The sequence below is a fragment of the Lagenorhynchus albirostris genome, chromosome 1, assembly GCF_949774975.1.
Source record: "Lagenorhynchus albirostris chromosome 1, mLagAlb1.1, whole genome shotgun sequence".
NCBI lineage: Eukaryota > Metazoa > Chordata > Mammalia > Artiodactyla > Delphinidae > Lagenorhynchus > Lagenorhynchus albirostris.
This window is the reverse complement of record NC_083095.1, coordinates 181,618,297-181,638,431: the sequence shown is the minus strand read 5'-3', so window position 1 is coordinate 181,638,431 and position 20,135 is coordinate 181,618,297. Positions and strand designations below refer to the sequence as shown.

At 42.1% G+C, this 20,135-nt stretch overlaps 1 protein-coding gene across 7 annotated transcripts in view; it reads left to right on the top strand.

Annotated features, from left to right (window-relative positions):
• Nucleotides 1-19,664, top strand: part of PRTFDC1 (phosphoribosyl transferase domain containing 1) — a 103,901-nt gene extending 84,237 nt beyond the window's left edge. For 6 of the 7 annotated variants that reach the window (XM_060161810.1, XM_060161780.1, XM_060161830.1 and 3 more), the window contains 7 exons: nt 1,492-1,557; nt 10,991-11,008; nt 12,349-12,431; nt 12,918-12,964; nt 17,312-17,388; nt 17,511-17,569; nt 18,409-19,664. In XM_060161810.1, the coding sequence (XP_060017793.1) occupies nt 1,492-1,557; nt 10,991-11,008; nt 12,349-12,431; nt 12,918-12,964; nt 17,312-17,388; nt 17,511-17,569; nt 18,409-18,421 (363 nt within the window). In that variant the 3' untranslated portion in view covers nt 18,422-19,664. The remainder of the gene's footprint in view (nt 1-1,491; nt 1,558-10,990; nt 11,009-12,348; nt 12,432-12,917; nt 12,965-17,311; nt 17,389-17,510; nt 17,570-18,408) is intronic. The other variant, XM_060161800.1, reaches the window with a different exon arrangement.
• The last annotated feature ends 471 nt before the right edge of the window (nt 19,665-20,135 follow it).

Here is a 20,135-nt window from a genome sequence, read left to right as displayed (position 1 = left end):
TATATTGTTTGGTTGGCTTTTTTTTGTTTCCCTTTCCGGATGACCAGTGCTATGACAAAGTAACTCTAGGTCTAGACTCTCAGTTGCAAGTGACAGAATCCAATTCAAACCAACCCAAGGGAAAATTTCTTTAAGGGAATGAATTGGCTTAAGTAGCTGGAAAGTTCAAGGTTGGTTATAGCTTCGGGCATAGCTGATTTATAGAGGTAAGGCCTGGCTCCACCTGAACCAAATGGAATGAACTCTCCCGGGAAAGAAGCAGGACCTTCTTGCCAGAATAAGGGAGAAAAGCAGTGAACTAGCCAAAGCAACAGCTGTCCGCAGCAGTAACTGGAGATGTTTCCTGGTTCAGCACAGTGTACGTCTGGTCCCTCTATTGGTGTCTTCTCACTTAGGTTATTGTTTGGATGAAGGGACTGCAACATCGCAGCAGTCTTGCTTGGTCATGAAACCAGTTGCCTGTAGGATATCTGCTTCGGTTCCTTTAGTGCCTCTTTGCAAGGAGGCCAGAAAACAAGCTGCCTGCTCTCTCTTTCCCATTCTGCCCCCATGTTATTCTATTGTGATATTTATACTAAGGAACAATCCATATTTTGTTCATTGTGTGTGTGTGTGTGTGTGTGTGTGTGTGTGTGTGAGGTTTAATTGGGACAGGATAATGTCCTGTATATAAATATTGTGAAAAGGAATGCTCATAACCCCTAATAGGATTTGAGTGAAAAGTCTTTTTTTTTTAATTGTAGTATAGTTGATTTACAATGTTGTGTTAGTTTCTGGTGTACAGCAGTGATTCAGATATATATATTCTTTTTCAGATTCTTTTCCATTATATGTTATTACAAGGTACTGTGATAACGTCTTCTGAATGGGGTTCTGGGTCTTATATTCCTGGAACTGCAGTAAGTTCCTAAGGCTTCATCATCCACGTCTGAAGGTCTGACTGTAATAGTTCTTGAGCCTTGGCCTGTTAGAACTGCCCTCAACACCAGATGAGGGATTAGACCAGCGCTGGTAGGGAGTAGAGGGGGTCTCTAACCTCTCTGGGAGCCAGTCTAATTGTTCCCCACTGCAGGGCTGTAACTGAGGCCCGTTGGCACAGCTGCCAAATGCTAGGCCCCTCCTGGGGCTCCCGTAGCCACCCCCTCACCCCAGGGAAGTCCAGGAGCATGACTGTCTCCTCCAGTTCCATCTGTCTCAGAATAGCTTCAGGCACCTTCCATGGTTTTTTTGTCCCAAAATTAGGTTTGCTTGTCCTCTCTCTACTCCTTCCATGCCCTCTCCACACAGACTCGCCCGCCAGCCATTAGAGTGCTTTGTCTCAAGCACAGTGGCAGGAGAGTGGCTCTTGGTAACCATAGGCAACCACGAATCTGTACCAGCTATTTGTGCTACATTTGTAAGGCGCAGTCTCGCCACTGGCCGGGTAGACAGGGAAACGTGCTTTAAAGGTTTTCTTGTACAGTAAAATGTTGTCTCCCCTTTTTCTTTTAGAATGACCAGTCCATGGGCGAGATGCAGATAATTGGAGGTGATGATCTCTCAACACTGGCTGGAAAGGTTCGTTCATGTAACTATGCTCTGTGTACACTGAGGCATTGAGGTTGCGGGGAAATCAGTGACCTTCATTTCAGGTCAGCACTGTAGTCCATTTTAGGCACTCTCCCAGGTTTGCTAATTCATGCAAATGGATGTGTGAATCCTTTTAATGATCTCTTCTTTTATAAAACACTCCTTCTATCATGCTTCCAAGACCTGATGCGAACCGAATATTTCGTCTCCAAGCTTCCTTGCATTTTGTTTCAGACAACCTCACATTACAAAACCCCTTAGCATTCCTTCTTCTCTTTCCCTTTCTTTTCCTACTCACCCTTTCAGGTACCTTCTGAAAGGGAAGACTTTTCCTTTATTTGCCCGCTTTTCTCCTCTCATCTGTGCCTCAGCACCTAAGCACTTCAGTAAGACATTAAAACAGGTTTGTGGAAATGTTTAAAATTTAGGCAGGGAATAAAAAAAGGATATCTGGAGATTTTTTTCATTTTTCAGCACTTTGCCTTTCTTCCCCCCATTAAAAAGAATGTAGCCCAGGAGATTATGAGGCAGACACCTCCGATGTTAATTTGGAGTTCCAAACCTGCCAGTGCTTAATGATAAAGTGAAAAACTGTTTGGATTCTGACATAAATCCACGCATTTGGGAAGGAAGAGTTGTTTCATCAAGCAGATGGTCTTTGTGCAAATGTGATCTGAAATGCAAGTTTTGCCGTGAACGAAAGTGACACAGAATTTGGTTTTGTTCACTTCTGCTGACGTATCTTGTGTTCATTATCCCTGAGCAACTTCACTTTCTAAGTAAAACGGATCAGTCTATTATACAAGCTTAATCTCTCATATTTGCGGCTGTTATTGTTTTGCAATGCCCACATGGGGAAAGAAAGAGCAGCCACATTGAATTTTAAAGAAAGGTATAATGACACTAGGAACACTGCAGAGCCACAAGGACAAACTACAGAACCGCTTACTTCCCTCTCCTCGGAAGATAGCATAGCATCTGAGTGTTAAACTGCTATCTAGTAGGAAATTGTGCCCCGCAGAAATTGGAATTAACTTGTTGGTGTTAATGTATGTGTCACATGGCCACCATTTAATGTTACTACATCAGTGCATAAAATATTATTTGATATTTGAGTATTTTATCCTAGAAAGATAAAATACTCAAAGCAATTTCCAGAAATTCATAACTTCTAACAACCCTGGAGTGGTCTTTAAATGATAAGTCATTTTAGTACTTTGTTGTATGACACTGCCTTGTAAGTTTATTACACAAGAGAATTATCGTACCTTGTGCATTTACCATGGAAGATGTCAATGTGGCAACTCTAAGAATCCCACAGGAATGCCAAGAAAAACTGTGCACAGAAAAAGTGTAGTCTTTCTCTCCTGCCTTCTAAAATCATCTTCTATTTTGTTTTAAAGTGATTTTCCCTCTTAAGTGAGCACTGGATATTCCCTTCCTTTAAGACATAGGATAAAGGTTATCATTTTTTTAAAAGAGAGAGAGAGGAGATTGAGGAAAGGGTCGTTTCTTACTGGGGGTGGAGTGAGCAGAGGAGGTAACAAGGCTGTGCCTCAGTTTCCTCACCTACAGTTACTGCAAAGACCACCCTCATCATGAGAAAGTAGAGATCATGGAAGTTGAGGTAGGAAAAATGGAAACCAGCCAGCAGTAAGTCCGAACAGGAGTGGGCTTCAGTTTTTTGCTAGCATGACAATTGATTCGTCCAGGTTACCAGGTGCTGTTATGTGGTGTCTTTCCACTCTCCGTGTGTGCACAGACGCATTTCTATATACATTCAGAGGTGTGCCGAGTAGAACACCTTGGGCTTCTTGGGTAAATGTTTTCAAGATGAATCACCATTGATAACCAGGTTCTCAGCTGTCTCGACATGCAGCTCAGGGTCCCTAGGCTCATGTCAGAAGGGAATGTTTAATGAACCAACGTAGACCACACTCTGTGCTTTCAAATATATCTTGAATCTGCCTATGTCTCTCCATCTCCATGGTAACCATCCAAATGTAGACCTTGCTACTCAAAGTGTGGTCTAGGGCAGGCATCAGATAAACTTTCCAGGTAAGGGCCAAATAGTAAATATTTTTCGGTTTTGTGGCCCATATAGTATTCTGTTCATCGACTTCACTCTGCCATCATAGCATGAAAGCAGAAAGCTGCCATAGATGAAGTGGAAACCAATGGACATGGCTGTGTTTCAATAAAACTTTATTTACAAAAACAGGCGGCAGGCCAGATTTGGCCAATGGGCCATAGTTTGCTGACCCTTGGTCTAGAAACCAGCAAGGTCAGCGCCACCTGGAGGCTTATTAGAAATGTAGTCTCTCAGATCCCACCCCAGATCTACTGAATTAAATCTTCATTTTAACAAGATCCCGGACATGATTCCTATCCACATTAAAGTTTGAGAAGACTAGTCTCTAGGGCGAGACTAGCTCTGTCCCTCTTTTGAGCTGCTGTGAAAACCTAACCAGTCTCCCTGAACTTACCTTCACTTAACTATGCCACCCTGCAAACCATTCTCCAAGAAGCAGTCAAAGGGATCTTCTTAAAATACAAATTGGATCACATCACTTGCCTACTGAAAACCTTTCAGCAGCCTGTCAATTAGGGTTGTCAGACTTAGTAAAAAAAACAAAAAAAAAACAAAAAACAAAGCAAAAAACAGGATGCCAAGTTAAATTTGAATTTCAAATAAGCAATGAATAAATTTTCAGCATAAGTATGTCCCATGCAATATTTGGAACACACGTAAACTAAAAAGTTGTTCTTTATCTGAAATTCAGATGTATCTGGATGTTCTGTATTTTACCTGGCAACCCAGTGCTCTGAGATTACAGTCCGACCTCCTTATCACAGCCTCAAAGACCCGCGTGATCTGGCCCTGTCTCCCTCCCAGCATCACGGTACAGCGTTCACCTCCACCTCGCAGTGCAGTAAGCACGCTGGCTAAGCTCCTTCCTGCCAAGACCTCGGACAAGCCGTGGCCTCCACCTGGAATCCACATTCCTCCTATCCGTCAGATTTCAGCCTAAAGGCTCCCGTGTAAGGGAGGCCTTCCCCGACTCTCGGTCTGAAATGAGCACAAGCTCTTCCCCTCTAGCCGTCCCCCCGCCCCACATTCTCCATTAAGTCTCTATACCCACCCTGTTTCCACTGAAACCTTTTCCATAATTTCCGGTGTTTATTTGGGGCTTATTTATTTTACTTGCCTATTTCCCCCACCAGGATGTCAGTGTGATGGCGGCAGGGACCATTCTATCCCAGCATTGTGCATGGTACCTAGTCTGCAACAGGTCGGAATAAGTATTTGGTGATCGAGTGAGTGCAGGCTCCTCTTTCTCTTAGATAGAAATCAGAAAGACGTCTTCAGTTAAGTTTGGGAACGGGCGGACATGGCAGAAGGAAAGGGTAAATAGAAGCCCACCTGGTCACACGGAAGGACGATGAACCAGCTGGTTTGGTTGGGAACTGGATGAGTGATGTCGAGTGAGGGGACATTCTCTCTGTAGAAGCAGAAGGGCTTCAGTGTTCCACGGGAGTCCAGGCTAGACGGAGTTGGTGAGTGCTACACACCTGAGAGTGGAGGATGAAAAGAATTTCACTTAACCTTTGGAATTTCCTTTTCCTTAAAAGGATAAAGGCATTCATATGGCCTGCTCTGCTCATCCTTTCTTCAGCCTTTCAGAAAAGGCTATCCATTAAGAGTTTGAGAGAACTTTAAAAATAAATTTCAGGGATTTCCCTGGTGGTCCAATGGTTAAGACTCCGTGCTTCCCATGCAGGGGGTGCGGGTTGGATCCCTGGTCGGGGAACTAAGATCCCGCAGGCCAGGCAGAGTGGCTGAAAAAAGAAAAAAAGAAAAAAAAAATTCAGAGGCCCTTCAGAGTGTTTCCATCATGCAGAATGTACACCAGCTGGGAAAAAAACTTAAAAGGAAAAGGCACCCAACAGTGAGTGGGTCCTTTTATTAATGGTGGTAGAAGAAAGTCTGAAACTGCAATAAGTATCTGTCTGGGATGGAAGATGCTTTGGGTGAATATCTGCGTTGCAAGTGTTGTTACAAGCCATCAGCTAAGTTATCCCTTCTCATAGAGTAATCACAATTTCTCAATCAACAAATTTACTTATCATTTGTATCATAAGTATAACAAAGTTATACTTATCATTATATTATTACTCTGCCATGAACTTATTCAGGCCTTCTTTTTTTAAATGCTCGGTACCCGAGCATTAAAGAGAAGAACTTTAGGGGTTCTTTCCACACAAGACTGTTTCCTTGAGCTTAAAGAAATCCAAAGAAGGAATGATTCCTTAGGACTGTGATCGTCTTAGAGAGAAGAGGGTGAGGTTTTACTTGGGACCAGAACGTCTGGGAATAGCACCGAAGAGGGAGAGAGATTAGCATGTGGAAAGGGGGAGGAAGGGGAGGGAATAGCGGAGCCAGAGGACAGGAGTGGCCCAGTGTGACTGAAGGAAATTAGTCAAAAATAGGAAAACGATAATTTGAAAAACTGAAAATGTCGACTGAATTTGGTTTATAGAATATGTTGAATAACTAGTGTAACTTGCTCGGAAAAGCAAAGAGCCGCAAAAGTTGCTGAGCCGTGGTGACATCATGAAGCTGTGTTTTGGGGAAAATGCACCTGACGGGAGGGTGGACTTAACTGAAAGAAGGGAGAGGCTCCGGGTAGAGAAACCAGTTAGGAAACCACTTGATTGTTCACTTGATTGATTGACTGATTGGAGCACTTGAACTACAGGAACGAAGTAGGGGGTGAAACAGAGGGAACAGCCCTCTCCAAAGGCGCAGGAAGGAGCTCAGTGATTCCTGAAAGAGGGAGGGTTAGAAAGGATTTTTTAAAATCAAATTTGTTTATAGAAGGACTTTTAAAAACATGGAAAAATCACCTGTATAATTTTCCATGCATTGTAAACCCCGTAACTGTACTATGTAACTTCTTAAGTCCTCTATAGATGTGCAAGTTAAAATGTTTAGGAAAGGGAGGGCTTCCCTGGTGGCTCAGTGGTTGAGAGTCCGCCTGCCGATGCAGGGGACGCGGGTTCGTGCCCCGGTCCGGGAAGATCCCACATGCCGCGGAGCAGCTGGGCCCGCAAGCCATGGCTGCTGAGCCTGCGCGTCCGGAGCCTGTGCTCCGCAATGGGAGAGGCCACAACGGTGAGAGGCCCGCGTACCGCAAAAAAAAAAAAAAAAAAAAAATGTTTAGGAAAGGGAGATTCTAGACAGCCCCTGTGCTCCTTTCTGTTTCTTGACTTCTTTTATTACCTCTTCTTCCTTCCTTCCTCCCTCCCTCCCTCCCTCCCTTCCTTCCTCCCTCCCTCCGTCCCTTCCTTCCTCCCTCCCTCCCTTTCTCTCTCCTTCCTTCCTTCCTTCCTTTCTTCCTTCTTTCCTCCCTCCCTCCTTCCCTCCCTCCCTTCCTCCCTCCCTCCCTCCTTCCCTCCTCCCTCCCTCCCTCCCTTCCTTCCTTCCGCCCTCCCTCCCTCCCTCCCTCCCTTCCTCCTTTCTTTTTTTTAAAGCAAAAGGAAGAAAACTCCCAAGAAAGGCTGGCTGCGTCATGGTTCTAAGTAGGTCACGGCAGTTGAATACAGGGAGCCCTCAATGATTCAGTTCAGCGGCCCCTTCAGCTCACAGCATTAAAAGCATTTCACTTGGTGTGTTTAAGCTGTCTGCACAATGCGCTCTCTGGCTGATTTTTTTCAAAGTTGATTTAATCCTGGCACTTCATAAAATGTGTGTATCCATCAAAGCAAGACGATTTTATTCATGTTCAAGAGAAATCTCTGAAAGGGTGGAATAAAACCAAATGCATGGAAACAGGCACAAATCCAGCAATGGAAAAACACAGATGTGTAGGTTAAGTGCAAGATTTCAGGAGACGCGCCACCCCACCCCGAATAAGTTTCTAACCAAATGCCAGAGTGAAGCATCGGAACCTGCCAGCGTTTCCTCCTTGGCTGCCTTAACTGTTTAAATCATTCCTTTTAAATTGCCTCTGACTAGGCTGAGAACAATAACGGAAATGCCCACCAACTGATGATTCTGGCAATTCTGTGAATTATCACATAAAGTGAAACGCTGGACTGCGTGCCTTTCTCCATGGGGTTTATATTCACACTCCTGCGCACACTCAGCATCCGCGCTCAGCTCACCATCATTCCTGCCATCATCCCTCTGCTGGGTGTGACCACAGCCGCAAAAATACATTGCTGCGGATTAGACCGTGGGGTGCTGATCATTTTGCATTTTGAAAGACTGAAAGGAATAACCTATTTAAGAAAACCATTTAGATTTGCATAACTCTTTCCTTCTTTCTTTTCTTCTTCTCTTTCTTCCTTCCTTTCTTTTTCTTTAGGAAACCCGACGGGATTAGCTTCGATCAGGATCATGCGATAGCAAAGAAAGGACACACTCTGGAGAGTCCCCATAGGATTTTTGCCTGCGGTTCCCAAGCTACAGATTTTACTGGCTTTCTGGGAGGAAGTGAGCTCGGTGTGATGAGATGACTAAGATGGGGGCTGGTGAACATCTCAGATTCAGTGATTGGAGTTAGCAGATTGGAAGTGTTTAAGGGAGGCACAGTATGTTCTGGAAAATTCCCAAGGTTGCCCAGTCAAGAAAATAGGGATTTTAGAAGATTTCTTAAAGGAAAATTAAAAGCAATAGACATTAATAATAGCTCAGTTAAGGAGGGATTATACATCTTTAAGGAGAAAAATGGAGGGGATGTGTCAAAAGTATAATGAACTAGAGGAAGAAAGAAGGTCGGAATTGTTGATTTGTTCCACGGGCAGTTTTCTGAGCCCCGACTACATACCAGTCTCCATGTTATATGCTGATCATATAAAGATGAGTTAGTCGTTGTCTCTTAGCTTGTGGAGCTAATCTTGGTCCATTAAAGTATAAAGAGATTAGTTCTCTTGGACAATACTGAAAATGCTTCCAAAGTTGGGGTAGTCACTTTCTCTCTACTCAAGGAGGGTTTTGCAAGGCAGAGCCAATCTTCCAAAGGTACTAAAAGCATTGCTGTATTTGGAGGTGAGCTTTTCACACAACAGGCAGGCCACTAAAAATCCAGGAGTCAATCCATATACCACTAATGAAAGAGTTTGAAAACACTGTTGATGTTCTCTAAAGGAAAATAAATATATATGCAATGACTGCTCTGTAGAACTCACTAAAGACCTCCAGTTTTCTGCATAGTTCCCTTTCAAGAGCAGGTGGTTTTTCTATACTCGTATTCCCATGCCCATCATTTAGGAGCCTGCTAAATAATTTTACTTTTTTAGTACTCTGCAGAACTCAGAAAGTCCTTTGTATTGTTACAGACTATTCTAAATTAAAAGAGATTAAAGATCCAGTGCACGGTCTTAGATTAGACAAACCGACTACAACAAAAGCCATCTGAAGGACAACTGGGAAAATTTAAATATGTACTAGGTTTATATGATATTAAGAAATTATTGTTGAGGGGCTTCCCTGGTGGTGCAGTGGTTAAGAATCCGCCTGCCAATGCAGGGGACACGGGTTCGAGCCCTAGTCCGGGAAGATCCCACATGCCGCGGAGCAACTAAGCCCATTCGCCACAACTACTGAGCATGCGCTCTAGAGCCCACGAGCCACAACTACTGAGTCCACGTGCCACAACTACTGAAGCCCGTGCGCCTAGAGCACGTGCTCCGCAACAAGAGAAGCCACCGCAATGAGAGGCCCGCGCACGGCAATGAAGAGTAGCCCCTGCTCGCCGCAACTAGAGAAAGCCCGCGCGCAGCAACGAAGACCCAATGCAGCCAAAAATAAATAATTTTAAAATAATAATAATAAATAATTGATTTTTAAAAAAGAGATTATTGTCGAATAAAGAAGTGTGGTATACATATACAGTGGAATGTTACTAAGCCATTAAAAAAAAACGAAGGAAATCCTGCCATTTTCAACAACGTGGATGAACCTTGAAGACGTTACGCTAAGTGAAATAGGTTGGACAGAGAAAAACAAATACTGTGTCATCTTACCTATATGTGGAATCTAAAACAAAATAAAACAAAACAAAAGCCAAACTCACAGGAAGAAAGGTCAGATCTGTGGTTACCAGAGGCAGGGTGTGGGCCCGGGGAAGCTGGTCAAAAAGCACGAACTTCCAGCTGTAAGTCAGATAAGTCTAGATATGTAGCATACAGCATGGTAGCTCTAGTTAACACTACTGAGCGATATATGTAAAAGTTATTAAAAGAATAAACCCTAAGACTCCTCATCACAAAGAAAAGATGGTTTTGCTTCTTTTGCTTTTTGTTTGTATCGTATCTACGTGAGAGGACGGCTGCTGACTAAATTTATTGCAGTAATCATTTCACAGTATATCTAAGTCAAACCACCGTGCTGTACACCTTAAACTAACATAGTGGAGTATGTCAGTTATATCTCGATCAAATGGAAAAAATGAAAAAAGAAATAAATTACTGCCATTTTTGTTAGAGGTGCTAATACTTAGGCTATGCAAAATGTGCAATGTCATGATAACTTTAATATAAAATACATAAGCATTTTTAAATACTGTTAACAGTTAGAAACGCATCAACATCTAGAAAATCTTTAGACTTTTCTATTTGATTTTCATCATGTGTATGCATTACCTTGATTTTTTAATTGTATTTAATTAATTTTGACACTATATCTCTGGATTTGTGCCTATACACATCCCACTTCCTAGCCACCACTATATCTTGTAGTTGAAACTAATCACTTCAAGGATGACTCTTGTTTTGCAAGGCTCTGAGCTTTCAAAAAAACAGATTTAATTACGTGCAGTGCACTTTATTTAATTAGGCAAGAATGCAGACTAACAGTTTAAACAGCGTTTTCATTATAAGATTGAAACAAAAAGAGATTGTGAACTAGGACATTAAATTAACCAAGTATTCTCCCAGTATTCTGGTTGGTTAATAGGCATGGTTGATAAGCCTCAATCAAACTAAAAATGCACACCCTAACTAGTTGTGATGGGTTGATGGTTAAGAATACGGCAAATGTGTTCAGGATACCAAGGGGACTTCTCTGTCAGTGTGATCTACGGGGGATACCGTGGGCATGACCTATTTTAGAAATGACAAAATAATCTTATATTTTAATGATAAAATTAAGATTCTTTAATGGATTTAATGAATAAAAAGACTGTACCTGTACAGACACCAATATTGCAGCACTCAGTAATTCCAGAAAGACTGTTAAAATGAATCTGGAAGCCTAGATTACCTCCAAACATTTGGGTTAGATGGACGGCGGAGGACCAGCTAAGCTGATTGTGAAATTCTAACTCTCAGCAAACTGTGTGTTTATCTTATGAGCCAGATTTGCCTCATATTCTAAATAGTTGTGTTTTTTGTTTTGCCTTGTTTTTTATTTCAGAATGTCCTCATTGTCGAGGTAAGCTGACTTTTCTTTATCCATACTTGGAAGCTGAAAGAATCCAATGGTGAGTTTCGAAATATACAACCTGTTATCAAACTGGCCAAGGATTTATTGAATTCCCACTGTGTTTAGGGCTCTTCAAATTTACAGAATAGGAGTCAACTGGAATCACTGGCTTGAAATAACTGAGAATGGAAGCTTTGCAATAATAGTTGCATGGTACTTTATCCAGTTTTATATCTAATGCTACCCATGTCTAAATTGGTTCTTATACCTATTTGTGAATCAGATATTTTCACAGAAGAGAAAGCTACCCCACAGAACCAAAGATTTTTAATAGTAAAACCAAGGTTAGAATTCTCTTCACCCTTAATTCAGTGTTCTTGCTAATGTCCTCTAATGACTTGGAATAATTCTCCCTTTGGCATCCAAATCATAAATAGAATTAATCTAAAAATTTGCTATCCAGGGGAGCTCTATAATTTAATTTAATTTGTTTTTCTGTTTAAAAAATAAAAAGAAGAAAGAAAGAACGGGTCCTGGAGCCCAGCAGGCCTGTCTTATCAGCTGGCAAAAACTCAGGGAAGCTGTTTTCAAGCTTTGGTTACAGTTGCCTGAGTGTGCCACATGTATCTGCAGTTCTGCCTCAGACATAACCCATGAAGTAGACCCTCTAGCCAAATGCATTGCCCAACCCTGGCTAAATTCAGACCCGTTGTTTTGATAATCAGCTCCTGACAGCTGATTTCTGTCCCACGGACAATCCATTTCGGCTGCCCATTCTACTCTAATTATGCAGCAGCTCATCAGCAGGGATGAGCCTCAGCTCACGGCAGCCTCGCACCCTCAGAACTCACAGGCTGTCACCAGCTGCTGTCCAGACACATCTCACTTCCCAGCCATAGAATCTCCTATTAAGTGAGGAGAGCAAGGGGGGAGGCATTTATCCATTCGGCGTATTCAGATGTACATCCCAAGTCCATGAAAATTCATGCATCCTGTGTTGTGTTACATAACCTCAGGGCCAAATTTAGTCCTTGAATGCGCGTGCACGAATCCAAATGCACTCAATAAAGAGCCCCACGTGCTTTCCAGAGGCTGAACTTAGCCTTTCAACACAGCTCAAGGATTCTAGGAGGAAATAGTCACCAATATATTCCCCCCAAACCCAGCTTCCAGAAAGAAGCACCTGTCTAAAAAATATAACCGGCTCTGCCTCCTACTTTTACTCTAATTTGATGGCAGTCCTAATTATGATGCATTATTAATAAGGACTAGAATCATCTGTCTGGATGAAATGCCTTTTAATGCAGCCCAAAGGCATTTGGTTGAATTTGTCTGTCCTCTTTGCAAAGGATGTTGTCGGAACCGGGAGGACCATGAAGGCATTGCTCGGTAGCATAGAGAAATACAAGCCCAACAGGATTAAGGTAGCCAGGTGAGTGCCACGTTCACATCATCGCTGTTTCTGTCTTTCCAGGCCAGCACGAGAGGGATGCTAACACAGGAAGCTGTTTCCAATGAGTGCAGTCAATTCCAAACCACTGACCCTTTGCCCTGGAGTGTTGTGGTTTGACCATACTGAACAAACAGCCCATTTGACCGCTAGCCTGAGAGAGAGGAAAGGGAAGAGGACATGCTTTGCTGTGTGTCTGAGCCCCTCTTTCCGATGCCTCTGTTAGTTGTTTCCAGGAGCAGCTGGCAGAGCCCCAGTGCCTGCGCCCCTCTCCCTTCCTTTTATCCAGAATCTCACTGATGAGGTGCCGCAGGAGGGAATTTGAGGGCTGTGCTAATGCCCCATGTGCCCGAGGGAAAAAAGTGCACGTTTCAAATATATATTTTAATGATGTTCAATTCTATTTGCAATTCACAAACATTTCATCTGGATCACTAAAGCTTTTTTATTTTTTTCTTTTAATGGTAGTTTGTTGGTGAAGAGAACACCTAGAAGTGATGGCTTTAGACCTGACTGTAAGTGTTTTTTGGGTTTTTGTTGGCTGGTGGTGGTGTTTTGTATTTCAGAATCTTTGGTTTCCTCGTTGGCATTGTTGTGAAACGGAAGCTATAAAGATTTGATGGTCCCATAAATGGTCTGTGGTCTCCCCAGCAATAGAACCCTCTACAACCGGAGGTTTTCATTTTCTAATTTGCATCTTTCCCAGGAACTGTGTTGTGTACACAGTTTTTATTTTTAGGTTTTCCATAGTACCTTCACTCCTAAGAACTCAGCTAAATTGGTTTCAGGGGGTAGAGGGAGACATGACCCCCTCCTGGGCTGCCTTGGATGCACAGGATTCCTGCCTTGGCCTCTGTCCCCACCAGTTGGACACAGAGAGGCACTGGGAAGGTTGAGAGGTGTTCTGCTGTCTCCAGGAGCTGTGAGCAGACAACGCACAGCGCTGACCTTCAGCAAGCCTGAATTTTAGCGCAGAAGGGGAAATAGGAGACACCGCTCCACCACCTGCAAACACAAGTATAATAACACAGAGACTTAACAGAGCAAATATCTCTAGATACCATCTTCACACTTGAGTTCAGACACATGTTCTGAAGGACTTTGCTCATCTAAGGCACTTTCCTCCCTCCTCCCCAGGATACGAATAGTTCTGATGCCAGAGAGGATAAACAAGCTGCTTGATTATTTATTATTCTAACACTAGAGGCGATATTTTTTTCACTTGCATAGGCAGACTTCAGCCTGAGTTTTATGACTTACATTTGCACTCAAGCCTCTGGGATAATTTGGCTGCAGTTCTCATCAGCAAGCTGAACAAACATAAGCACGAGAAGCACACTATGGATGGGTGATGTGCCAGTGACACTGAGCCAGTGATTCTTTATTCTAAAAACAAGTTTCATTCCTAGGCGGGGTGTATTAAATCTAGACAATGTCAGTTCTGGCCAGATAGACCCAAGAGCATGTCCCTGTCCAGATATTGGCTTGGGGAATGTAATCTGGATAGAGTTAAGGTCCAACAAGGTTAATAAACAGAAATCTTCTAAGGAAATAACGTAAGATACTGTATAGAGAAGATTTCAACTGAAGTTGAAAGACATGCACTTCGGACATATCCAACTAGTTACAAATGTCTTGTGTCAGTCACAGCAACAGCACTAATAAAATAACAGCAGCTAACAGTAGTAAGAGATTAATTTTTTTAATTTTTAAAATTTTAAAAAAATTGAAGTCTAGTTGATTTACAATGTCTTAGTTTCAGGTGTACAGCACAGTGATTCAGTTATACATATATATGTGTGTGTGTGTGTGTGTATATATATATATATTCTTTTTTAGATTCTTTTTCCTTATAGGGGTTATTATGAAGTATTGAGTATAGTTCCCTGTGCTATACAGTAGGTCCTTGTTGGGTCTCTCTTTTATATATAGTAGTGTGTATCTGTTAATCCCAACCTCCTAATTCATCTCTCCCCTCCCCTTTCCCTTTTGGTAACCATAAGTTTGTTTTCTATGTCTGTGAGTTTGAGTTACCATATGATCCTGCAATCCCGCTCTTGGGCATACATCCAGAGAAAACTATAATTTGAAAATATTTTGAAATAATTTCAAAATATTTGAAATATTTGAAATATTCCAATAATTTGAAAATGTACATGCAGCACTATTTACAATAGCCAAGACATGGAAGCAACCTAAATGTCCATCGACAGATGAATGGATACAGAAGATATGGTACATACATACAATGGAATATTACTCAGCCGTAAAAAAGAATGAAATAATGCCATTTGCAGCAACATGATGGACCTAGAGATCATCATACTGAGTGAAGTAAGCCAGACAAAGACAAATATCACATGACATCGCTTATATGTGGAATCTAAAAAAAAAAAAGATGCAAATGAATTTATTTACAAAACAGAAAGATTCTCACAGACATAGTAAGAGATTATGATGTGTCTGACTCTGTTCTAAGGGCTACACAGAGATTAACACATTTAATCCTTGCAACATTCCTCTAAAGTAAGTGCTATTGCTGTGCCCATTTTACAGATGAGGAAATTGAACACAACCAGGTTAAAGAGTTTGCCAAGGTCACAAAGCTGTAAGTGTAGAGTCAGTATTGAACCCAGGCAGTCTGGTTGCAATCATGGCTTTTACTCTTGCCCTGCAAATATAAGCGTAGGAACTGCAGCCATTTACCAGCTAGAGGTAGGTCACTCTGATTCCTGGCTGTTCTCCTGTCCTACTGATCCAGTGTTCTTCTTTTCTTTTTTTTTTTTAATTAATTTTTATTTATTTATTTTTGGCTGCGTTGGGTCTTCGTTGCTGCACATGGGGTTTCTCTAGTTGCAGCGAGCGGGGGCTAGTCTTCATTGCAGTGTGCGGGCTTCTCATTGTGGTGGCTTCTCTTGTTGTGGAGCATGGGCTCTAGGGGCACGGGCTTCAGTAGTTGTGGCTTGTGGGCTCTAGAGCACAGGCTCAGTAGTTGTGGCGCACAGGCTTAGTTGCTCTGTGGCATGTGAGATCTTCCCAGACCAGGGCTCGAACCTGTGTCCCCTGCATTGGCAGGCAGATTCTTAACCACTGCGCCACCAGGGAAGTCCCTGATCCAAAGTTCTTTTTTTTTCTTTATGGCTGCGTTGGGTCTTCGTTGCTGTGCCGGCTTTCTCTAGTTGCGGTGAGTGGGGTCTACTCTTCGTTGCTGTGTGCAGGCTTCTCATCACGGTGGCTTCTCTTGTTGTGGAGCACAGGCTCTAGGCACGCAGGCTTCAGTAGTTGCAGCATGTGGGCTCAGTAGTTGTGGCTCGTGGGCTCTAGAGCGCAGGCTCAGTAGTTGTGGCACATAGGCTTAGTTGCTCCGCGGCACGTGGGATCTTCCTGGACCAGGGCTTGAACCCATGTCCCCTGCATTGGCAGGCGGATTCTTAACCACTGAGCCGCCAGGGAAGCCGCAACGTTCTTTTACTCAGAAGATTTGGCCTTCTGAATTGACTTTTCCCAGTCTGAGTTGCCACGCCTGTTTTAAGGATTGCCTTGCACGCTGTAAAGTCATCATCATCCTTACAACCAGGGGTTCCTGGGATTTGCTAATATGCTTTTAGCTAGCTCAGAATCTCTGTGCTCTCTTTCCTCCCGGATTTCTGAGGCTTTGTACTTTTTGGTCCTTTCTCGTAATTGACTTTTTCCTTTATGCTCAATGACACCTTTTATATCCTCTGACATCTTTTCTTCTGCTCTGCTTCTTCTCTTTGATTATTTTTTCTCAAGAAACCTACAGTTTGGAGGGATCAGATAGGCTTCCTAACAGTGACACATAATGGAATCCTTAGAAAAATAAGTCCCTCACCTCTAGTGCTTTCTGCGAGCAAGAACCAGTTGGTTTCTCCATGTGGAGGCATCCTTGGTCAGAAGGACCAGAATGATGGTGAATGGTCAATGATGGAGATGCATTTCTCTGGGCTGTAAGTCCACTGGCTATGCCAAAGTACTGTTTCATAAAAGTAAGCAAGTACATCTCTCGTTTGCAATACCGTAATAAACATAAGATTCCCCAATACTGGAAAGAATTTGAGAAATCATTGGGCTATAGTTTCAAGACCTAAAGAAGAAGAGCTATTGTATGTTCCTTAAGAATTCTTTTCAATAAAAATCATCTTTCTTTCAATATATTCATCCTTTGTTTAACCTAAGTATCTCCTACTGCATTTAAATCCATTTACTCCCATCCTGCCCTCAGTGGAGACAGAAAGCTAATTACTATCATGTGCATTATGGACTCAAAGACTAGCATTAGAGTAACCCTTAGCATTGTCTTCCTCAGGCTGAACAGTCCCTTTTCCTCTCATCTTGTCTCCCGGGTTTTGCTTTCCAGCCCTTTATCCAGCCGAGGCCGCTGAGTGCCGTGGGAGGATGGCTTCCTATTGCAACAGCCTGTGCCCCTATTCATGTATTACAGCATTGGAATACCTTCCAATACCTTTGAACTGCACTTCATGCTTTGCAGTGTTTCCTTTGGCATGATATCATTGGATGCTGCTTGCTTTGGAACAGCAGGGCTGCATGCCTGACGCATGCACACGTCTTGATATCCACGGGGCTGCCTGAGCCCTTGCTCAGCTCTGTCTACCGGAAGTGCAGTCATTTTTCACTGTCTGGTCATCCTGTCTCCCTGAGTAGAGTCACTCTGGTCCAGGTCCTACTGGGCTCATCCTATGCATTGTCTGTCACTTTTCTCACTTACTTCTGCCTAATGGAAGGTCGTCATAGGTTAAGTGCCAACAGTAACATATGGTGGCTTTATACTTGTGTTATTTAAATTGTGTTCCTTTTATTTTTTCCTCCCTCTCTCTGCTCAGATGCTGGATTTGAGATCCCAGACTTATTTGTGGTGGGTTATGCCTTAGATTACAATGAATACTTCAGAGATCTGAACGTAAGTCTTGCATGCAAATCCCTAGCCCCCTTCTCACAAGAACTTAACAATGACATCAATTTAACAAATTTTTGAGATAGCCGTGATGATGGCTGCCATTTAATGAGTGTCTTCTGTGTCAGGAATATTCTGGGCACTTGGCATTCATAATCCCAGTGAATTTCCACCACTGCCCAGCAAGGTAGGTATTAGGTTGTTGGGAGCAATTATGATTGTCTCTATTTTGTATGAAGGAAAGAAGGAAGTTAAAAGCAGAAAGATAGCTTGTTACTGATTTTTCTCCATCGTCATCCACTGTGTCTCCTCTCAACCATACTAACAGGCAGTATTCAATAAACTGTTTAGTGTCAGTGCTTGAAATCTAGAAGTTTCCAATTACAGCAGCATGTAGCTCATAACTATTCCCCCTTTGGGAGAAATCATTTTAACTTGTAGACGTGGACCCCCAAGTGTATGACCCTATCGTTGCTGAATGATCTGGAGGTAAACATCTTACCCAAAATGGACCAGTCCGTGTCTCTCTCCTAGGACTTAGAAACCTAAACCAAACGCCACAGAGACCAAGGGATTTTGGACTTAAGCCGTGGGCTGAGGTCTGGAGCTACCCCAATTCCTGCCTTCCAGTTGCTTCATTGCTCTGCTCTTCCTCTACCTTTGCGAGCTACCCCAGTACCCTACTGATAACACCCCCCCTTTTGCTTACGTTCACCCAACACCATTTCTGTTGCTTGCCATCAAAATATTCCTGACACATTTCTTGCTACCCAAAAAGGGTCAAAGGAGAATCAATACTTGCTACCCAAAAAGGGTCAAAGGAGAGTCAAGATGCAAACATATTATAAACCTATCACAGTACAGTACTATATAACCGATTGTGTTAGTTGGGTACCTAGGCTAACTTTGTTGGACTTATGGACAAATTGGACTTACGAACGCACTCGGAATGGAACTCGTTCATATGTAGGGGACTTATTATATTTTGTTAAGAGGCTGATACATTTAAATCCTTTATTGTTTCAGCACATATGTGTGATCAATGAACACGGCAAAGAAAAGTATCGAGTCTAAAGAAGTAATTTTCACCATCGAATCTACAGATAACATCCTACTGACGACTACACTCAGGAAGCCAGCATGTAAAGTTTGTCTCCCAGGCATGTTCACTCAGCAGGATTTAAAAGGAAAAAAAAAATTTTAATGAGCGAGCTTTCTTTTCTGAGATTATAACATAACATGAAGAGTCCCAAAGGTTCTCAAGGAAAAGAAAGCAATTCTTTTATTCGACTTGTTCCAAATTAAACACCTGCCTTGCGACTCAAACTGCCTTCACACCCCTGAGATACACCTTCTTTTGTTCTGATAAAGTCGTTATGCTTGATTACTATACCGCCACCTAGTTACTCGAATATTTTTCACTTAACTTTTTTTTTTTTTTAAATACTTTACTTTGGTAATATTTTGCAATCTTAAAACCTGGAAGCCTTTTTATTGAACCTCTGAGCCCATGTACTGGAACTGCAAGTAGATTCCCATCCTAATAAAGGAGGGAAAGGACAATTTAATATAAATTTCTGTTTGCGCACTTCTGACAGGCCATTATTATCTGCTTTGACAAAGTCTTTCTGAACAGCAGCGTACAATGAATCTTAATGATGTTATGAAATGGGCTTCGCCCAGGGCTCTTGATTGGAGCTTCCGGTATGTGATAACGGTATGTCATGTATGCTTGGATGTACTCAACTGTGTTTAATACTCTGAATTTTAATTAGAAAAAATACAATGGCAGCAAGGCCCTGGTTTCTAAGCGGCATCCTTTTATTCATGCAGGACATGAGAAACAGCAAATCGGGGGTGGAGGGAGAAGTGTTTTCAGTGTTCAAAACTGAGCAAGTATAAATTTTTCATGTATTTCCATCAGAGGGCAAGACACTATTATGTATTATCCTAAAGAAGAATACAGAGGTTGAATTATGTTTTTAAGTGGCCTTATGAGACTGATCACATGACCCAACGTGCTATAGAAAACTAGGATACTTCAAGTTTTTTCTGAAGAACATTTTTTTTCCATTTCCACTGTTTTATGAGAGGTTTTCTAATTTATGGGGATTTTAATAGAAAATAAACTTGAGTGCCAATAGAGCTGTTTTTTCTCACTTCCTAAAAGGAGCAAATGCAAAATAAATAACTAAGCAGCCTTTGTTTGGTTCTGAACCGTATGTGGTGTATTGTTATCGGGTTCCAGCTTCCTTTAAACTAATAAAGAATACGAAAACTTGTTATGTCTCATAACTGCTTACTGTTTTTCTTCCGCCTTCATATTTTTTATATACTTTCAGCCATTATACTGTGTGTGAGCCAGTAGCTTAAATATACGACTGCATACATCTTCCCTGTGGCTTTAGTTTTGTTAATCTGGAAAAAGTCCAGTATATGCACCAGTATAAGCAAACAATTAAGCCAGGCTTGATCTGCTGCTTTTTTTTTTTTTTCTCCTTAAGCTTGTTTGTAAAAACAAGGAATTTTAGTTGTAAAAGAAGATTTTCCTGCATATCTTTGTTCCAGTCAGAGAAGAAAATAAACCACACCCAGCTATCCCAAGGGGCAAACCAGCAGAGGGAATTCCTTCTGGCTTTGTTCCACAGACAAATCTGTATCCAAGTTATAGGTTGATAATTTGGTCTAACTGGCCAGTTTCTTGAACTATCAAAAGTAATCTTCTAAATATAATTTTCCACTATGCCACATTT